The 18,589-nt window shown below is 40.6% G+C and overlaps 1 protein-coding gene across 17 annotated transcripts in view; it reads left to right on the top strand.

The window, feature by feature from the left end:
- CPEB3 (cytoplasmic polyadenylation element binding protein 3) overlaps positions 1–18,589 on the top strand; it is a 193,691-nt gene that overhangs the window by 135,246 nt on the left and 39,856 nt on the right. For all 17 annotated transcript variants that reach the window (XR_004278792.1, XM_032313581.1, XM_032313580.1 and 14 more), the window contains one exon: positions 7,470–7,588. Coding sequence is in view for 16 of the 17 variants with exons in the window: in XM_032313581.1 (XP_032169472.1) it covers positions 7,470–7,588 (119 nt within the window). In the remaining variant the exon portion in view is untranslated. The remainder of the gene's footprint in view (positions 1–7,469; positions 7,589–18,589) is intronic.

The following is an 18,589-nucleotide window of genomic DNA, read 5'->3' as shown; positions in this document are numbered from 1 at the left end:
CGTGATGGTGATAGTGTTAGAGTTCCTGTAGCTTCCAGAGCTCATAGTTCCACCCACAGATTGGTTCTGAGCTGAGGGCCTCCCATAGCTCACCACATCTCTGAAACCCTCTCAGACTCCTTAGGTATGTGGGAAACAAAGTCACCATTTGTGAAACCTGAGTTTTATGATCCTGTTGTCAGTGGCTCAGAGGGCAAGGGAGAACAGAACGAGCTGATAATTTTTTGGTCAAGCTTTTTTATATGCCTTTGATACTAACAGAAGAACCTGCCCTCATAGTGACAGTTTGAGGAACTCTATTTGTAAGTATGATAGGCTTCTATTTTTTTTTTTTTGGAAGATAAATTTATTTATTTGAGAGAGAGAAAGCCCATGCAAGAGTAGGGGGAGGGGTAGAGTCCCAAGAAGACTTCCCACTAAGTGTGGAGTCCAGCACAGGGCTCAATACCACCACCCTGAGATCATAACCTGAGCTAAAATCAAGAGTCAGATATTCAGCTGACTGAGCCACCCAGGTACCTCAATAATAGGCATTTATTTAAAGAATGTATTAGAATCATCAAATAATATCACATCTGATCATTCTCTTTCCTGGTGGAGATGGCTAGTTATATATGAAAAAAAATTCAGTCACTTTATTATTTTTTTTTTTTTTTTTTTTTTGTTTTTTTTTTTAAAGATTTTATTTATTTATTTGGCAGAGAGAGAGATCACAAGTAGGCGGAGAGTCAGGCAGAGAGAGAGAGAGAGAGAGAAGCAGGCTCCCGCTGAGCAAAGAGCCCGATGCGGGGCTCGATCCCAGGACACTGAGATCATGACCTGAGCCGAAGGCAGCGGCTTAATCCACTGAGCCACCCAGGCGCCCCACTTTATTATTTGTTTACCATAGTATTCAGTCTATTATTTAAATAAATTTAAGGTTTACCTTTAGTGTCTAGATTACTGCTCTTTATTCACCAAACACTTGAAAATGCACATAGAAAATACATATCCTTAATTCGAACTCCAATTTTTGTGAGACTGTATGTAAAACTCCATTTGACATATCACACAAATAACTGAAAATGCAGAAAGAAAAATTGACACTTGCACAATATTTAGTTTACAAAGCACCTTTACATGTGTTATTTTATAACCCACCCCTCTGTAAGTTAATCAAGACAAATTCTTTTTTCATTTCACAGAGAAAAGAGACAAGACTCAGAAACTTTAAGTTAATATTCAAATTCATGGTTCCACCACTTGTTGGGTTACCTTGAGTAAGCTGCCTGATCACTCTATGTGATTTCTTTAACTGTGAAACAACTAAACATAGTGCCTACTTTACAGGGTGTGAATGGAAGCACTTAGAATGGTGCCTGGGACACAGTAAATAGATTCTCAGAAAATGTTAGCTATTGTTACACATAGCTAGATGTTAGACATAGCTAAATGTTAGAACTTGGATCCAAATCTAGACCTTCTGACTCCTAGTCCAGAACTCTTTTCAAAAGTACCATGTGGAATTTGCCTTTTAGTAAATAATTAATTTAAATTTTCATCTCACTTTGACCTTGTTATTCTAGAAGGACTCTTTTTATACTTTAATTTGACCTTAAATTTCTGAAGATCAAAAGGGAAATATATTTGAAAGATCTTCCTTTGGGTTTGGTTGATCTTGAGGCGTCAGAAGGTGTTTTTAGTAGGTGAAGATACAATAAAGTTGTTCCATTTATAATGATTTTGGGTGTTTCTGGTGAATTTTGTTTTGGTTGGAAGGCCTGAGGTGTGAAGTAGGTTTGAAGGAAATTGTTGACGTGGAGTCACACCCCTTATCTGTAATGCTAGGAGAATATTGTCATTACTGAGAGTGGCAGCTTGCTGATCAGGGAGTAGAAATGATTTATTATAAAAGATTATTTGTTGTAAAAGAGTTATCCTGAAGGAATTGGTAAGGTATTATGAGCCATTCCTTAAAAGGAGAAGTTGTTGTTTATGGATATTTTTCTTGATAATAGTATTGGTAGCAAGCTTTTACTTCTGACTCCCCATTGTTTTTACTCTGTATACTGCTCATGTTAACATTTATGACTGTGAGAGAGGCCTGATTGAAGATCTACATGTCTTTGTGGTAGCTACTCAGCTCCTGTGGGGAGATACTCTCCTCTTCTGATGCACAGGTTGAGCTCAGTGCAGGAATTGACGTGGAAGGTATCAGAGGGTAGGCAACAATGTGCTGGAAAAATGTAGTCAGTCTGGTGGCCTTCTGGTGGCAAGGAGCTAGAGATATCACCAGCTCAGTGAGCATGCCTCATTCCCAGGCAGTTTTGTTTGTTTGTTTGTTTGTTTGTTTGTTTTTTAAGTAGGCTCCATGGCCAGCATGGAGCTCAGCCCGGGACCTGAACTCATGACCCTGAGATCAAGACACAAGACCAGACTGAGTCAGATGCTCAACCAACTGAGCAACCCAGACTTCCCATCCCAGGCTTTTTTGATGGATCTGTGCATAATGTACACAGATGGGGTCCTCTTCAAGAACAATATATTCAGTGTGCCTCTAGGACCTTTGTGGGCCATCTGTACCAGGGTTTAACAGGGTGAGGCAGGAGGTTTGAGAGGACATGCTGAGACCTCCTCTTTATGATTTGCATGTTTTAACTCACTCATCTCTAATATTCACTTTGGCAAGTGGAATTAATGTTCTCACATTAAATGAAAACACTGAATTTTTAATAGATTCCTTGGGGCTTAGTGATTGTTTGATACTGTTTCCAGTAAAACGAAGATATGAAGAAATGATATTTTTTCTAGTTTTGCTGTTAGGTTTTATTTTTCTTGCCTAGCCACCTGCTGAATCTTTTGACCCATCGAGCCTAGGAACAGAGCCCAGAAAACAGCTCTGGGCACCCCCCACCCATGTAGGCAACCTCCCTGTTGTGTCTACATACCCACTTCTGTGGGCTTGGTGTTATCCCTGTGCATTGACTTCTGCCTTTTGGATTGGCCACTCTTGGTGTGTCAGGTAGTGGTTGATCTTTTTCCTACTGTGTTTGTTTCGATGGTAGGGTTAACCTTCTTCTGCTATATTTGCTTGGGTGCTGTGTGTAGTAGACAAGGAATTGAGAAAAATGATTTTTGAAAAGTACTCATTATTCATTATCTACTGCTCCTGTCATTATGTGCTGCCCAGGACTCCCAAGAGCAATGCTTCTAGGCCAGTTGATTAACATCTTTGTTTGATGCGTGAGAATCCTCTGAATATGGAGGCTCTTATTCTCCATTTACACATTTCTGGCATGCAGCATACCAGGATAGAACCATATTTATTGGTGGTTTTTTTGAGGTCAGTAGTAGGACTGGGAATAGAGGTGACAGCTGAGAGACTGAGCAAAGCTAGAGGGGTTGCAGAGGTTACTAGTTGAGTAGTGAAACTTAGACTAGCTCATGATGGGCCTTTGCCCAGCTGCCATACATGAATCCTGGTATGGCAGCAGAAGCCAGAATTAGTCCCTTGAATATCTGTTGACTTGACATTCTCTCAAGTCAAAGTCCTTGCTTCTCTGTGCTACCAAGGCACTTTGTCTCCATGTATCTGATTCAGTTTTGTAGCAAATAGTCAATTGTTTAAATGTCTATTTAGTAGGAAGTACTCTCCTCCATCTCCATTTTCTCATAATCCATAGAGTGTGTCCCACTTGTAACAGTTGCTCAGTAAATCTTACTGAATCGAAGTGAGCAAAGCTAGCTGTCTCTCTGGAAATTCTGCAGCTAGTATCCATGTTTATCAGTTGTATACTCTTCCATGAGTTAGGAGAGTATCCTTGGAGAAAGCAAGCATCATCATCAGAAGTAACATAATCTATTTTTTGTCTCTATAGATTTGCCTGTTCTTGGCATTTTATATATATGGTATCATACAATATTTGTGCCTGGCTTCTTTCACTTAGTGTAATATTTTCAAGGTGCATCCAAGTTGTAGCATGTGTCAAGCCTAAAGCTTAATAGAGTTTGGGGGACAGATGATGCTGGTTTTTTGGCTGGTGGTTGTGGCTCAGGCCAATGATGAATCTGCCTGCTCTCATGATGACCAGATTTATAGGCATGCCATGGAGATATTGTGGGTTCAGTTCTATACCACCCAAATAAAGCAAATATTTCAATAAGTGAATCAAACCAATTTTTTAGTTTCCCAGTGCATATAAAAGTTATGTTTACTGGGGCACCTGGGTGGCTCAGTGGGTTAAGACTCTGCCTTCAGCTCAGGTCATGATCTTAAGGGTCCAGGGATCGAGCCCCGCATCGGGCTCTCTGCTCTACAGGGAGCCTGCTTTCCCCTGTGTCTCTGCCTGCCGCTCTGCCTACTTGTGGTATCTCTCTCTCTCTGTTAAATAAGTAAATAAAATCTTTTTTTAAAAAGTTATGTTTATACCATACTGTAGTCTATTAAGTGTGCAATTGCATTATATCTAAAAAACTGTACATACTTTAATTAAAAATTATTTTATTGCTAAAATATACTAACCATTATCTGAGCTTTTGGTGAGTTGTAATCTTTTTGTTAGTGGAGAATCTTGTCTCAGTGTTCATGGCTGCTGACAGATCGGGGTGGGGGATTGCTAAAGTTTGGGATGGATGTGGTAATTTCTTAAAGTAAGACAACAATTAACTTTGCCACATTGATTGACTTCTTTCACAAATGATTTCCCTATACCATATGATGCTGTTTGATAGCATTTTACCCACAGTAGAACTTCTTTCCCAAAATTGGGGTCAATCCTTTCAAACTCTGCCTCTGCTTTATCAGCCAAGTTTATGTAATATTCTAAATCTTTTGTTATTTCAACAATCTTCATAGCATCTTCATTAGAAATAGATTGCCTCTCAAGAAACCATTTCTTTGTTCATCTGTGAGAAACAACGCCTCATCTGTTAAAGTTTTTTTTTTTTTTTTTTTAAAGATTTTATTTATTTATTTGACAGACAGAGATCACAAGGAGGCAGAGAGACAGGCAGAGAGAGAGGAGGAAGCAGGCTCCCTGCTGAGCAGGGAGCCCGATGCGGAGCTCGATCCCAGGACCCTGGGATCATGACCTGAGCCGAAGGCAGAGGCTTTAACCCACTGAGCCACCCAGGCGCCCCTCATCTGTTAAAGTTTTGTCATTAAAACTGGCTGAGATTGCAGCCATTCAGTTATATCTTCATTTAAAATATACTTATTCTAGTTCCCTTGCTATTTCTACTACATCTGCACTTAAGTCTTGACCCCCTCAAAGTCATCCTTAAGTTGGAATCAACTTCTTCCAAACTCCTGTCATGGTGATATTTTGACCTTTTCCCATGATCATGATTGTTCTTACTGACATCTAGAATGGTAGATCTTTTTCAAAAGGTTTTCAGTTTACTTTGCCCAGATCCATCAGAGGAATCTCTGGTAGCTATTGTCTTATGAAATGTATTTCTTAAATACTAAGACTGGGGCGCCTAGTTGTTTCAGTTGGAGGTACCTGTGACTCTTGATCTTGGGGTGTGAGATCTCTACTAAAATAAGTAAATAAACTTTAAAAAATAATAGTAAAACCTGAAGGTTGAAATGCCTCCTTGATCCATAGGCTGCAGCAGAATGGACATTGTGTTAGCAGCCATGAAAACAACATTCATTTCATTGTACATCTCCATCTGTGCTTTTGGGTGACCTAGTACATTGTAATGAACAATAATATTTTGAAAGGAATCTATTTTCCTGAGCAATAGGTCAATAGTGGACCTAAAATCATCAATAAACTATCTTGTAAACAGAAGCGCTATCATCTAGGCTTTATTGTTCCATTTATAGTGCACAAAGTAAATCTATCATAATTCTTAAGGACTATGGGATTTTCAGAATGGTCAGTGAGCATTGGCTTCAACATAAAGTCACCAGCTGTATTAATGCCTAATAAGAGAGTGAACCTGCCCTTAGAAGCTTTGAAGGTGGGGCATTGACTTCTCCTCTTTAGCTGTTAAAGTCCTAGATGGCATCTTCTTCCAATAGAAAGCTGTTTCATCTACATTGAAAAAGCTGCTGTTTATGCAAGCACCTTCATTAATTACCTTAAGAAGATCTTCTGGATATCCTGCTACAGCTTTTATATCAGCACTTGCTGCTTTACTTTGCACTTTTATGTCACAGAGATGGCTTCTTTCTTTAAATTTCATGAATCAGCTTCTGCTAGCTTCCAGCTTTTCTTCTTCAGCTTCCTCACCTCTCTTTATTCCTTCATAGAATTGCAGAGAGTCAAGGCCTTGCTCTGGGTTAGGCTTTGGTTGAAGGGAATTTTGTGGCTGGTTTGATCTATCTAGACCACTAGAACTTTTTTCATAACAGCCATAAGCTGTTTTGCTTTCCTATCACTCATGTGTTCACTGGAGTAGCACTTGTAATTTTCTTCAAGAACTTTTCCTTTACATTTGCAACTTGAGTAACTGGCTCAAGAGGCCTTGCCTTCAGCCTCTCTCAGCTTTCAGCATGTCTTCTGCACTATGCTTGATCATTTCTAGCTGTTGATTTCAAGTGAGAAACGTGACTCTTCCTTGAAGAGTTAGAGGCCATTGTCGGGTTATTAATTGGCCTATTTTCAATATGGTGTGTCTCAGGAAATAGGGAGGCCATGGAGAGGGAGAGAGACAGTGGAATAGCTGGTCACTGGAACAGTCAGAACACACACAGTATCTATGAAGTTCACTTTCTTATGTGGGCCCGGTTCATGGCTCCCCAGGACAATCACAATAGTAATCTCAAAAAGCCCTGATCACAGATCACCATGACTAATATAATAATCATGATGAAAAAGTTTGAAATACTGTGAGAATTGCCAAAATGTGACAGAGTGACACACAGTAAGAAAATGCTGTTGGAAAAATGGTTCCAGGGGCGCCTAGGTGGCTCAGTGGGTTAAAGCCTCTGCCTTCGGCTCAGGTCATGATCCCAGGGTCCTGGGATCGAGCCCCACGTCGGGCTCTCTGCTCAGTGGGGAGCCTGCTTCCTCCTCTCTCTCTCTGCCTGCCTCTCTGCCTACTTGTAATCTCTGCCTGTCAAATGAATAAACAAAATCTTAAAAAAAAAAAAAAGTTTCCAAAAGATTTACCTGATGTAGGGTTGCCACAGGCTTTCAATTTGTTTAAAAAAAAAAAAAATGCTGTATCTGCAAAGCATAATAACGTGAAGGACAATAAAATGAGGTATGTTTGTGTTTCATGGAAATTCCATAGAGGAGCTCTGAACTTGCTCCCCTGAGTACTTATGAGAATTAAGCAAGATAATGTCTACGAGTACCCAACCCAATGCTTAGCATACGAAAGTCTCAGTGACTATTACTTCCTTGTGTCCCATTTCAAGTTTTTGGATTTTAGTAAGAACTTGCCAAAGTGAAACAGCGGGTGAATTTTTATTTGGTACTTTGAATTTAACGTACTGATTTCTCTCTCTATCCTTTTGTTTTTGTTCTCCCAAGGCTATGCCTTTCTGCTGTTCCAGGAGGAGAGCTCAGTGCAAGCCTTGATAGATGCCTGCCTGGAAGAAGACGGGAAGCTGTACCTGTGCGTGTCCAGCCCCACCATCAAGGATAAACCGGTAAGCGATACGCAGCCAGCGGATGCTTTGCGAGAGCACGTATGCATTTGGAATAACTGATCACATCCTCTCTGTAATGGGAATGCTGGTAACTAGGATCCTCTTACCCGGGGTGACCTTGCTATGCAGTAGAGCTGGACTCTTGTGGATGGGAAACTAATAACAAATTACTCAGTATTTCGTTTTATCCCTTTGGGACTGCGTGTAAACAAATATGTCCTTGTCTTTCACTTTACAGCTCTTTTAAGCTAATTCCTATTCAGTAACTCTGAATTGAAGTAAACAATGCTCTTTGTGGTTTTGGCAACTGGTTTCTGTCATTATTTCAGATCAAGGACAGGAATAATTTATTTTTTTTTTTTTAAAAGATCGTAATCGGCAGCGTTTATGATCCCGCGAATGCAAGGCATTGTGCTAGATGGTACCCACAATGGACTAGCTAGAGCCTTCTGGGCCAGGAGCTTACACTCTCAAATGGATAGCTTCGAACAGGGCAGGAGAAGGCAAGGACAGAGAACATGGACCCAAAACCATAAATAAATGTATGTGTATACAGAGTTTGTAGTTTCTGAACCAAGGAGTATGAGTAAGTCATAGGGTAAGAGAAGAAGACTGCTTCCTTTCTCCTGACAGAGGGGTTATCAGTGGAGAAGGGGCAAGACTATATTCAGAATAACAACAAAAAAAGTAATTGGTTAACGTGGTAGAAGTAGGATGGAGGGAAATTGGGAAGGAATGAATTTGTGCATCAAGAACCGGTGCTAGGAGTGGGAAATAGGGTTAAAAATAGTGATACAGACTAAGGGACCAAAGCAGGTATCTCTCACAGGGCCTGCAGCACATCCTGTCAGACTGATACCAGCCATGTGTGGCTTGCTTAGCAGTTAGATTTATTCTCAGAAATGTGCATGGGGAAAGAGTTGGGGTCAGAAGTAGAAATCTTGACTCCAGCTCATTTAAATTATCTGCTTGGCTCAGAATAAGTCACCTAATACTTGTAGAATCTTGGTTTCTTTATCTATAAAATGGCAGGAATATGATGTCTCTCTGGGATGTTGAGCAGCTCAGGTAAGAGAAAAATGAATGTGAAAGTATTTGGGACTTGTACAAGTATAATTGGATGATGCTACTAGTGCCAAATAGTGCTTTAGTTAGGAGAGCAAGTTTAGAGTTTATGTACATGGTAAGGTCTGCTGGAAGGAATGGTGACCTCTAGAACAGGGTTTACAGTTGGTTGCGAAAGAATGGCTGGGACTTGTCCACCCATAAGGGGGAGACTGCAGCATGGAAAGCAGAAGGAGTCACTAAAGAATGGCGATACTGAGTCATAGAATAATCGATGCAGAAGAAGCAGGATTTTAGCAAGTGTGACCGTGCCCCTATATTTTTCAAATTCTGGGGCCATTACCAAATTTTTATAGCAGTTAACCAACATGGATAAGGTCAGGAAAAAGAGTAAGGAACCTTTGTCAACTTTAGTCTGAATTTAAACCATATGGAGTGTCTGTGCTTTGTGGCTAGGATGGGAGTATGCGAGTATGCAGTGCTTCATCTGAGTAAATAATGAGAACGCTGAGGTAACGTCTCTAAATCTCTTTGGAATAGCATGTGATTAGAGAGACTGATCCCAATATGGTGGGGTCAGATGTCTGAAAGGTAAATGGTCAACCTCCGGAGAGCCTCTGTCACTGTAGGAGAGAATTTGAAATATATTTATACATAAAAAAGGCAGAGGGGTAGAGGTCTGCATAGAGATAGTTACGCCCAAAGTAGATTAAGAAGCTGTTGAATTATCAGAGAAAGACAATTATATGATCTCTCTGATATGAGGAATTTGAGAGGCAGGGCCGGGGGGCGGGGGGATGGTGAGAAGGGAGGGAATAAATGAAACAAGATGGGACCAGGGAGGGAGAAAAACCATAAGAGACTCTAAATCTCAGGAAACAAACTGAGGGTTGCCGGTGTGGGGTGGGGTGGGGAAGGATAGGGTGGCTGGGTTATGGACATTGGGGAGGGTATGTGCTATGTTAAGTGCTGTGAGTTGTATAAGACTGATGATTCAGAGACCTGTACCCCTGAAGCAAATAATACATTATATGTTAATTTTAAAAAAAGAAGAAGAAGCAGCTGTTGAATTGAGGAGAGGAGAATGGAGATGAGCAGATGGGCTTGTGAACCTTGGAAGGGTCATGTTCCTGGCTCTGTGGGAGAAGGAGGGTATTATGCCTTGTCAGGGCAAGCCTTCACCAGGACTGGACATCTTTTGAGAAGGGAATGAGCAGTGGCGGTTGCAGATGGCTGTGGTATGTTGATTGTTTTCCCTCCAAATATGTGTATTACCCTGGGCTTGAAGGACTTTTGAAAATAATTAGTGTAATTATCTGTTTTGGAAATGTTATGGGCAACTAACTTTCACTGTGTTTCTACAAATTTCTGCCTTAATTGCAGTTTTCATTTTCTGAACTCAAGTGAAGAGGTTTTATTGGAGCTTGGTGAATTTTGAATGGTGGCTGCTGATCACATATTTCTTTAACCCAGGCATACTCAAAATTTCCAGCAAAAACAATTTAAATATAACGTAGGATGGGAAACAGAAAAGTCCCCCAATACCTGTAATTCTAATGAACTGGATCCCATTTTGGGTTCCAGCTCTTTTGGCTCCATTTTTGAAACCTTCTCTTTCTTGGCTTCAGTTCATATCTATCACTCCCAAACTCATTTGGCCACACTTCCCCACCCAAGTTTCGGTACATTCCACCTCATTTTGGATGCTCCCACAGAAAGTGAGAGCTGGGTTAAACTATTGGGAGTAAATGAGGACCTTGGCAATAACTCAAGGTAAAGTCAGCCTTTGGAACTCGTTCACCAAATCTTCTGAGCTATGGCTCTTTCTTGATTTTTCTGCTTCTTAGCTTGGCTACCTCTCAGGATCCTAGTGCCCTCATTCTGTTGTTTAGTTCTCGCTGGTCCTCCCTGGATTTCTCTTTGGAAACATACAGTGTTCCAGAATGATCTCACAGATTTTCTATCCTTTGACCTTCTCCCTTATCCCTTCCCCCCAGTCAAACCCACATTCCCTTTTTGTGGATTAGGTTAATCAGATTGTTTTCCTAATACAGAGCCTGATAGCAAGGTCCCCTCTCACCTCTCTAAGATTATGTTTGTTTTTTAACTCAAATCCCTAATCAGTGGGTTTCAGATAGTATTAGGAAGATACTTTTGGTCAGTGATTACCTTTCATTTATGAGCACTCAGCCTACCCAATGTATAGGTCTGATCCTGAAAGATGGCAGAAGACACTGTATTGATAGCTTGTTTGATTGACTTCTCAGTCCCAAAGAAGGGTAAACAAATTGTTAAGAGCAGGAGTTACTGCAGAGCTCCTAGCTGTGTGATTTTTTCCCCCTCCTCCAGCAAGAGAAGTTCCATTGCTCAGATATTCTAGGCATCCCAAAGGATAGCTGTGTTCTTGCCCAGACTTCCAGTGAAGCGGACAGACACTGTGACAGTGGTTTCTCTTGTCAAAGTGACTCCACTTTTTGAACATATAAAAAGGCTGAACCTGAAGTTTCAAAATAGCAAATTGATAGAGCAGGAAACTTGCCAGAGACTAACAGAGATAAGGACTAAAAAACAGTAACCTTGAAGACAGGGTGTGGAAGGAGATGTTTATGGTTCTTACCTTCTAGAACACTTTGGCCAGAGATGTGGCATAGTAGGCACTTTGGAAGGAGTATCCTAGAAGTTTCCTGCTTCCCCCTCCTTACAATTTATAGCATAGTCATAATTTGTAAATATCCTGAGATATGACAGATTGATTTTGCTATACAGTTGACCCTTGGACAATGGGGTGGGGTGGGAGTATTAGGGGTACTGACCCCCATGTAATTCAAAAATCCACATATAACTTTTGACTTCCCAGGAACTTGACCACCGATATTTACTATTGCCACAAGCCTTAACAATAACATATATACTTGATTAAACATATTGTATGTTATATATACTCTTATACCTTATTCTTACAATTAAGTAAGCTAGAGAAAAGAGAATGTTACTAAGAAAATCATAAAGGGCACCTGGGTGTCTCAGTTGGTTAAGTGACTGCCTTCCGCTCAGGTCATGATCCTGGAGTTCTGGGCTCGAGTCCTGCATTGGGCTCCCGGCTCCGCAGGGAGTCTGCTTCTCCCTCTCCCCCTCCCCCTTCTCATGCTCGCTCTCTCTCTCTCTCGTTCTCTCTCATTTCTCTCTTTCTCTCTCTCTCAAATAGATAAATAAAAATCTTTTTTAAAAAATCATAAGGAAGAAGAAAAGTGTACCATACTGCCTTTATCAAAAAAAGTATGCATTTAAGTGGACTTGCACATTTCAAACCTGTGTTGTTCACGGGTCAACTGTATATTTAAAACTGAATTTTGGTTATTGCTCAGGTAACATGATCATCCACTCAAAATTTGAGAAAAATTGAAAAAAAAAGGTTGAGCGCAAAGGAAGCTGGAAACCAGTTGGAGGCTGGTTTAGTTCTTTAATTTTTAATTCTGTCCAATCTCTCTATAATTCTGGTCTTTCCTACTCCTGTTAATATATGAGCTAACACTTTTAGTCCCTCCTCTTTAGACACACAGACAGTCCAGATCCTTTTGCCTGGGACTAAAACCTTCCCAGTGTGACTTAAAGTTTTTTTCAACCTTTCTTTTTTCTGCTTTCCTTCTGAACCCTATATTCCAGTTGACTGAAATATTTCTGTTCCTGTCTCAATTTCTAATTGCTACAGTTATTTAAGATGTCTCTCAAATGCCATCTCTTTCCTGAAGCCTTCTCTGATCACTACACCATCTATAGTGACTCACACCTACTATTATAGCTATCTCCAGCCCACATTCAGCCATCTTTTCAAAGTAATGTGCCTTCCTTCCTTTAGACCATGTTTGAGTGCCAACTATGGATAAGACATTAGAGCTGATTACTATGAATTGGACAAAATCCTGTGTTCAGAAAGTTAAAGTATAATGGGTAGATAAAACAAATATATAAATATCTGAACCTATAGAGCCTGGAACATAAAAGTTTTTCAAACATTCGTCAAATTAGGAAAAATAACAAATACCATGAAGATAAAGATTAAGTGCTTTGGAGTGTTTATACCTACCTGGAGTGAGAAAGAAAGCTTCTTGGATGACATGTCATTGGAACTAGGCCTTGAAAGTTGAAAAGGTTTTGGAGATTAGCCAGGGGAGAGGTGGAGCTATGGAATTGTGGGAAATGGACATTGCAGAGAAAGGCAAAAGTATAAACACAGAAATGAGAAACTGTGTAGAATGAGTGGAGAACATTTAAGTTGGTTAGATGAAGCACAAATGTATGAAAAGGAGCAGGGGGAATCAAATCAGGAAGATAAGTAGGGGCTAAGTTACAGGGCTCCTTGATTGATGGCCTCAGCCCTTTGGTTTGTGGTATATTTACTTAAACTCTTTCATTCTCCACCTACTACCTCCTAAGACAATAACTATAATTTTATCTTGGCTCAGTCAAATCAGATTTGTCATATCCCTCCTTGGAAATCTTCAGCATTTCTAATCTTCTTTCTTTATTTATTTGTTCCTTTTGGTCTAAATTTCATGGTTTGGGCACCTTCTATCATAGGAATTTCTCCAAAGGAGGAACTTCTCCTCTAAAATGAAAGAAATACCTCTTATTCATAATAAAGCCTTCTCCTCTCCCCACTCTCTGAATTTGCATTTGAGTCCAGAGTTTCGTAGTATTTGAATCTTCGGACCTAATATTCCTTTTTAGGAGGTCTATAAGATGCTGCAGTTTTTTGTGTTTTTTTTAAATTTTTATTTATTTATTTGACAGAGAGAGATCACAAGTAGGCAGAGAGGCAGGCAGAGAGAGAGAGGAGGAAACAGGCTCCCCACTGAGCAGAGAGCCCGATGCGGGGCTCGATCCCAGGACCCTGGGATCATGACCTGAGCCGAAGGCAGAGGCTTTAACCCACTGAGCCACCCAGGTGCCCTGATGCTGCAGTTTTGATATACTAAAATAGTTTCTAGTGGTCCCCTTAAGGGACCATATTTAGTATTTTCCAGAGTGTGTTCTTTTTTTTTTTTTAAGATTTTATTTATTTATTTATTTGACAGAGAGAGATCACAAGTAGGCAGAGAGTCAGGCAGAGAGAGAGGAAGGGAAGCAGGCTCCTTGCTGAGCAGAGAGCCCGATGCGGGACTCGATCCCAGGACCCTGAGATCATGACCTGAGCCGAAGGCAGCGGCTTAACCCACTGAGCCACCCAGGCACCCCAGAGTGTGTTCTGAAGAACACCTGAGAGCATCATTGCCAAAAGGTTTGCTCATAACAATAATAGATGTCATTTGTTGAGAATTTTGTGCATTTTATATCCATTTTCTCCTTCAATTAAGTATTCCATAGGCAAGAACATTTGGGAAAAGTTGATATATTAAGGTTCTGAGAAGTCTTGCAGTAAATAAATTTGTGTAATATTTTTTAATCCAGCATTTGATATACCTGTTTGGGGATTATACATGTGAAGGTTTTGGTGGAATTAGTATTCCATGAAGCTCATTCAAAGAATAGGCTTCTTCCCAGGAAAAACTTAGGTAACTTGAACTTTTATGTGTATATTACTCTCAAGAGTTTTAGTGATCAGCATGCCAGTAACAACATCCTTGTCCTAGTACCGTGGAGCTGGAAATACACATTTGTGCAGACATTGGACAAGATTGTCTGGCTGCAAGAGCACAGTTGCTTGAGGCTATGAACCTGGAAGTTAAAATAGCTGAATACAGTGCCAGTTCATTGCTAAATCATTTTCTTCAGCTTTTCTAACTGCTGATTTTGTTAGTAGGTTTAAGAAGAATCTACCAGTCATTCCTTAATTGAAAAGGAGCAGAATGAACTTAGAAAGAAGAGAGAAATTAATCATTCACAAATAAAAATGCATTTTGGCTTGTTCAGGTGACTCTCAGGAAGCATGGCTGGTGGCCAAGTAGCCTGAAGGACAAGGACTCTTGCAGGCACAGGACATCATTGCATTGGAAAGAGTATCTATATAGACTGTGGGTTTCAGTTCTGACTTGACTTTACTTTTCTTAGCCCTTGTTTCCTTATCTCTACAGTAGGGGTAATGTTAGCATAAAGTTATGGTGAGTTTAAGTTATGGTGAGTTTAAGTGTGACAGTGTGTTCAAATGCCTAGCACAGTGGGGTAGTGTATGTCTTCAAAAGTGCTAGTTTCTTCTTTCTTTCAAAAGGAAATCATCAAAAAAAAAAAAAAAGGAAATCATCTATCGTGCTTATATTTTCTAAAGGATGTAGGAGTATCAGCAGCGATGATGAGCACTGGGCAATTCTGATCACTGAGTAGATCACCAGAGTGGAGGGACATCAGAAATCTGCGCTGATTAGGCGAGGCCTCAGGGCTCCCACTGCTGATCAGACACACTGTATTTCCCTATCCCGGGCAGGTGGCTTTCAGTGGAGTGAGGAGAGTGATCAGGGAGCTGTAGAAGGGCAGTGGCTGGACATCTTGTGGCATCAACGTCTGCCCCGCAGGAAAACCTTTGTTAATTCACCAGAACGCTGAGGAGCACAGAGCGCTCACTCTGTTGGGTGCTTTGCCAGGCAATTGGGACCCACACAGAGATATGGTCTCCCCCTTAGAGGACCCTAGAGCCCAGGGGAAGGAAATAGATATGTAAATATTAAGTGAAGTAAGGAGTCCAAGGTGCTATGAGAAAAGTTTTATAAGGAGTGGCCGTAGGGTGGGGGCTCAAAGGCAAAGTGGTCAGATATTCCTGAAGGAGTCAGGAAAGCCTTTAGAGAGAAGATTTCCATCGACTCTTCCAGTTACAAGTATGGGTATTGATCACTACATTTAATTGGTAATTGCTTTACTAAGTCAAGCACAGAGCAAAGATGTAGATCACCCTCTTTAGGGCAGTTTATCAGGGCAGTTTATGCATGCTTGGTTTCAGTATTGGGTGCCCTTAGGAAAACAGTATGCAGAGTGCTATTTGAATTGTTCAAAAGTAGCTGAAGGACTGAAAGCCTGTGGTTTCCCTACATCGGGCAGGCTGTGCAGCTTGGTACAGATGGTAGAGAGTTCTTTTTTGTACACGTTTCCTGACCCTGATGGTGGACCTGGAGCATTCTGGGAGGGCATGAGAGAATTTCCCAGGGTTACTTTTAGCTCCCTATCTAGGAAGAATCCTGCCTATTTTGTTGAAGCTCTCTGGGGCCTGTAATCTGTTTCTATGTATGGAGTGGGAGAAATAGTTTGAGTCTGAGAGCTAGTTTTCTGCTTAGAGGCCCGGTGGGATTCTGATTGGAGGCCCCAGAGCAGACCAGAGTAGAAAACTCTTATCAAGAGCAGTGAAACCAATGAACTATTAGGTTGCTCTCTGGCCACTTCCCCCAGAAGATACAGGGAGGGTATCTCCTCCTCTCCATTGGGTGGAGAGCAGCACTTGAAAATAATAAGCAACATCTAAACTCCTGGAAACTGACTTACCTTTTTGTTAGGGAGTTGTATGGTAGAAATTAGGTTGAGGGGCGCCTGGGTGGCTCAGTTGGTTAGGCGTCGGCCTTCAGCTCAGGTCATGATCCCAAAGCCCTGGGATCGAGTCCTGCAACCGGCTTCTTGCTCAGCAGGGAGCCTGTTTCTCTCTCCCTGCTTGTGCTCTCTCTCTCTTGCTCTCTGACAAATAAATAAATAAAATCTTTTTAAAATTAATTAATTAATTTTTAAAAAAGAAATTGGGTTGGGGCGCCTGGGTGGCTCAGTGGGTTAAGCCTCTGCCTTCAGCCACACAGGGCTCTCTGCTCAGCAGGGAACCTGCTTCTCCATCTCTCTGCCTGCCTCTCTGCCTACTTGTGATCTCTGTGTCAAATTAAAAAAAAATTATTAAAAAAAAAAGAAAGAAATTGGGTTGAAATGAGATACCAAATATGAATGTTCTTTGGAGAATCCAGACCGTAATTATTGCTGTTATGGTGTTAGTTTTGGCGGTTAATAATAATAATAAAACAACCCCTTTCAGAATGGAAGAGATAAAGATGCCTCACAAACCACAAACTTGTTTATTCGTGATACTGTGGGGCACTCCAGTCATTCTGTGAGGTCTGTGATGCTTAAAATAGAATTGCTGACAGCTGGGGTGGGCCTGAGTTCATTCCCCGTGCAGCCGAGCTGTTGCAGCTGTATGTCAGGGGACCTAAGTTTAGCTGACTCATCCTGGCCATCAGAAGAGCGGCGATGTTGCTGGTTGCTCGGGAGAGCAGTCCTGATGTTTCTGCAGTATTGCTTTTATGATTCATGTAGATTGAAAGGATTATATGACTAGGGAGAGAAAAATGGAGACCTCCTCCTGAGTAGGAGTTTGAAGAGTATAGAAAAAAGAAAGAAGAAATGGGGGATAGGGAGGCTACACCATATACTTTATGGGAAATTCAAGGGAAAGAAAACAGCAGGAAAGGGGTTTTGATCAGGTAGTTTCCTGTGCTGGCCACCAGATTGCACTGTTGACTCTGAACAGTTTGGTTGCTTTGTGGCGTGGTCTTGAGATGAAGAGATGAAAAGGAGTGCCCTATGCAGTAGGATGTTCCTGTGTTGGATGTTTGTAACCTAAAGAGGTGATCAGATGAGGATAAAATATAGGTGAGATGTTCAAAATGAGCTCAAGATACTGTTATTTACTAGTAGATAAATGTCTAAATTCTATATAGTGGTCTAAACAGAGAATTCTAGAGCCATAGGGTGGCTTGGTCATGTGTGAAGACTTAAAGCCTACGGTTTATGTTAAAAAACTGTTCTTACTAAAGCTGTGTGTTTTCTCTTACCCAGTTATTAAAGATACAATAAAAATGTATTTTATATTGAATTTTTACTTAGAGGCTTTTGCATATTTTTGATGAAATTAATTTCTAAAAAATAATCTTATATCTTCTTATCAAAATAAGTGACCCACACTCTATTTCTTAAATTTTTTTTTCCTAACACTTGGCCTGCTCTTATCCCTATGAATGACTTTTAGTTTTACATAGGCTGACGCTTCAGTTTTTACATGGGACTGTAATTAAATATTTTATTCTTTATTGGTATCAAAATAGCCAAACATCTCTTTTGTGCAGTTTAGTCAGAAAGCTTTCAATTTTTTGAGCTATTATTTATATTTACTATGCTCTTAACCACTTCAAGTTAATTTCTGTAAGAATAACCCTTTTATTTATTTATCTTTTTTTTTAAAGATTTTATTTATTTATTTGACAGAGAAAGATCAGAAGTAGGCAGAAAGGCAGGCAGAGAGAGAGAGAAGGAAGCAGGCTCCCTGCTGAGCAGAGAGCCCGATGTGGGACTCGATCCCAGGACTCTGAGATCATGACCTGAGCCGAAGGCAGCGGCTTAACCCACTGAGCCACCCAGGCGCCCCAAGAACAACCCTTTTAGAGCAATAGCAGGAAATAGGTGAAAAAAAGCTGTGATTGGAGTGGTTTCTACATTTTGTTCAGTTGGTTCAGCCTTGTTATGCCATATTTTGTTACAGACTAAGAGTAAGATATAATTGGGCAGTATTACCAAAGTGTGGATGTTAGTAGTTGTTATGAGAAAAATTTTGGAAATGCTGGATTAAACAATATTTGAACAGATTTCTTTACTGTAGAATTTCTTAGGGCCTTTTTTTTCCTTTTTTTTGTATTTACTCCAACATGGTTTTTTTTTTTTAATTTTTTAATTTTTTAGTAAACATACAATGTATTATTAGCCCCAGGGATACAGGTTTGTGAATTGCCAGGTTTACATACTTCACAGCACTCACCGTAGCACATACCCTCCACAATGTCCATAACCCCACCAAGGGCCTTTGTCCATACCCCCACCAATACACCAATAGGTGCCATGAAACTCTAAGAAGGAAGAGAGCCTGTAACTTTTCCTAAACACTGCATGTCTGACAGAACAACCCTACAGACCTGCTGTTCACAG

Source organism: Mustela erminea, chromosome 14 (assembly GCF_009829155.1).
Source record: "Mustela erminea isolate mMusErm1 chromosome 14, mMusErm1.Pri, whole genome shotgun sequence".
Classification (NCBI taxonomy): Eukaryota; Metazoa; Chordata; class Mammalia; order Carnivora; family Mustelidae; genus Mustela; species Mustela erminea.
The sequence above is the reverse complement of the archived record's forward strand: the minus strand, read 5'-3'. Positions and strand labels throughout refer to the sequence as shown.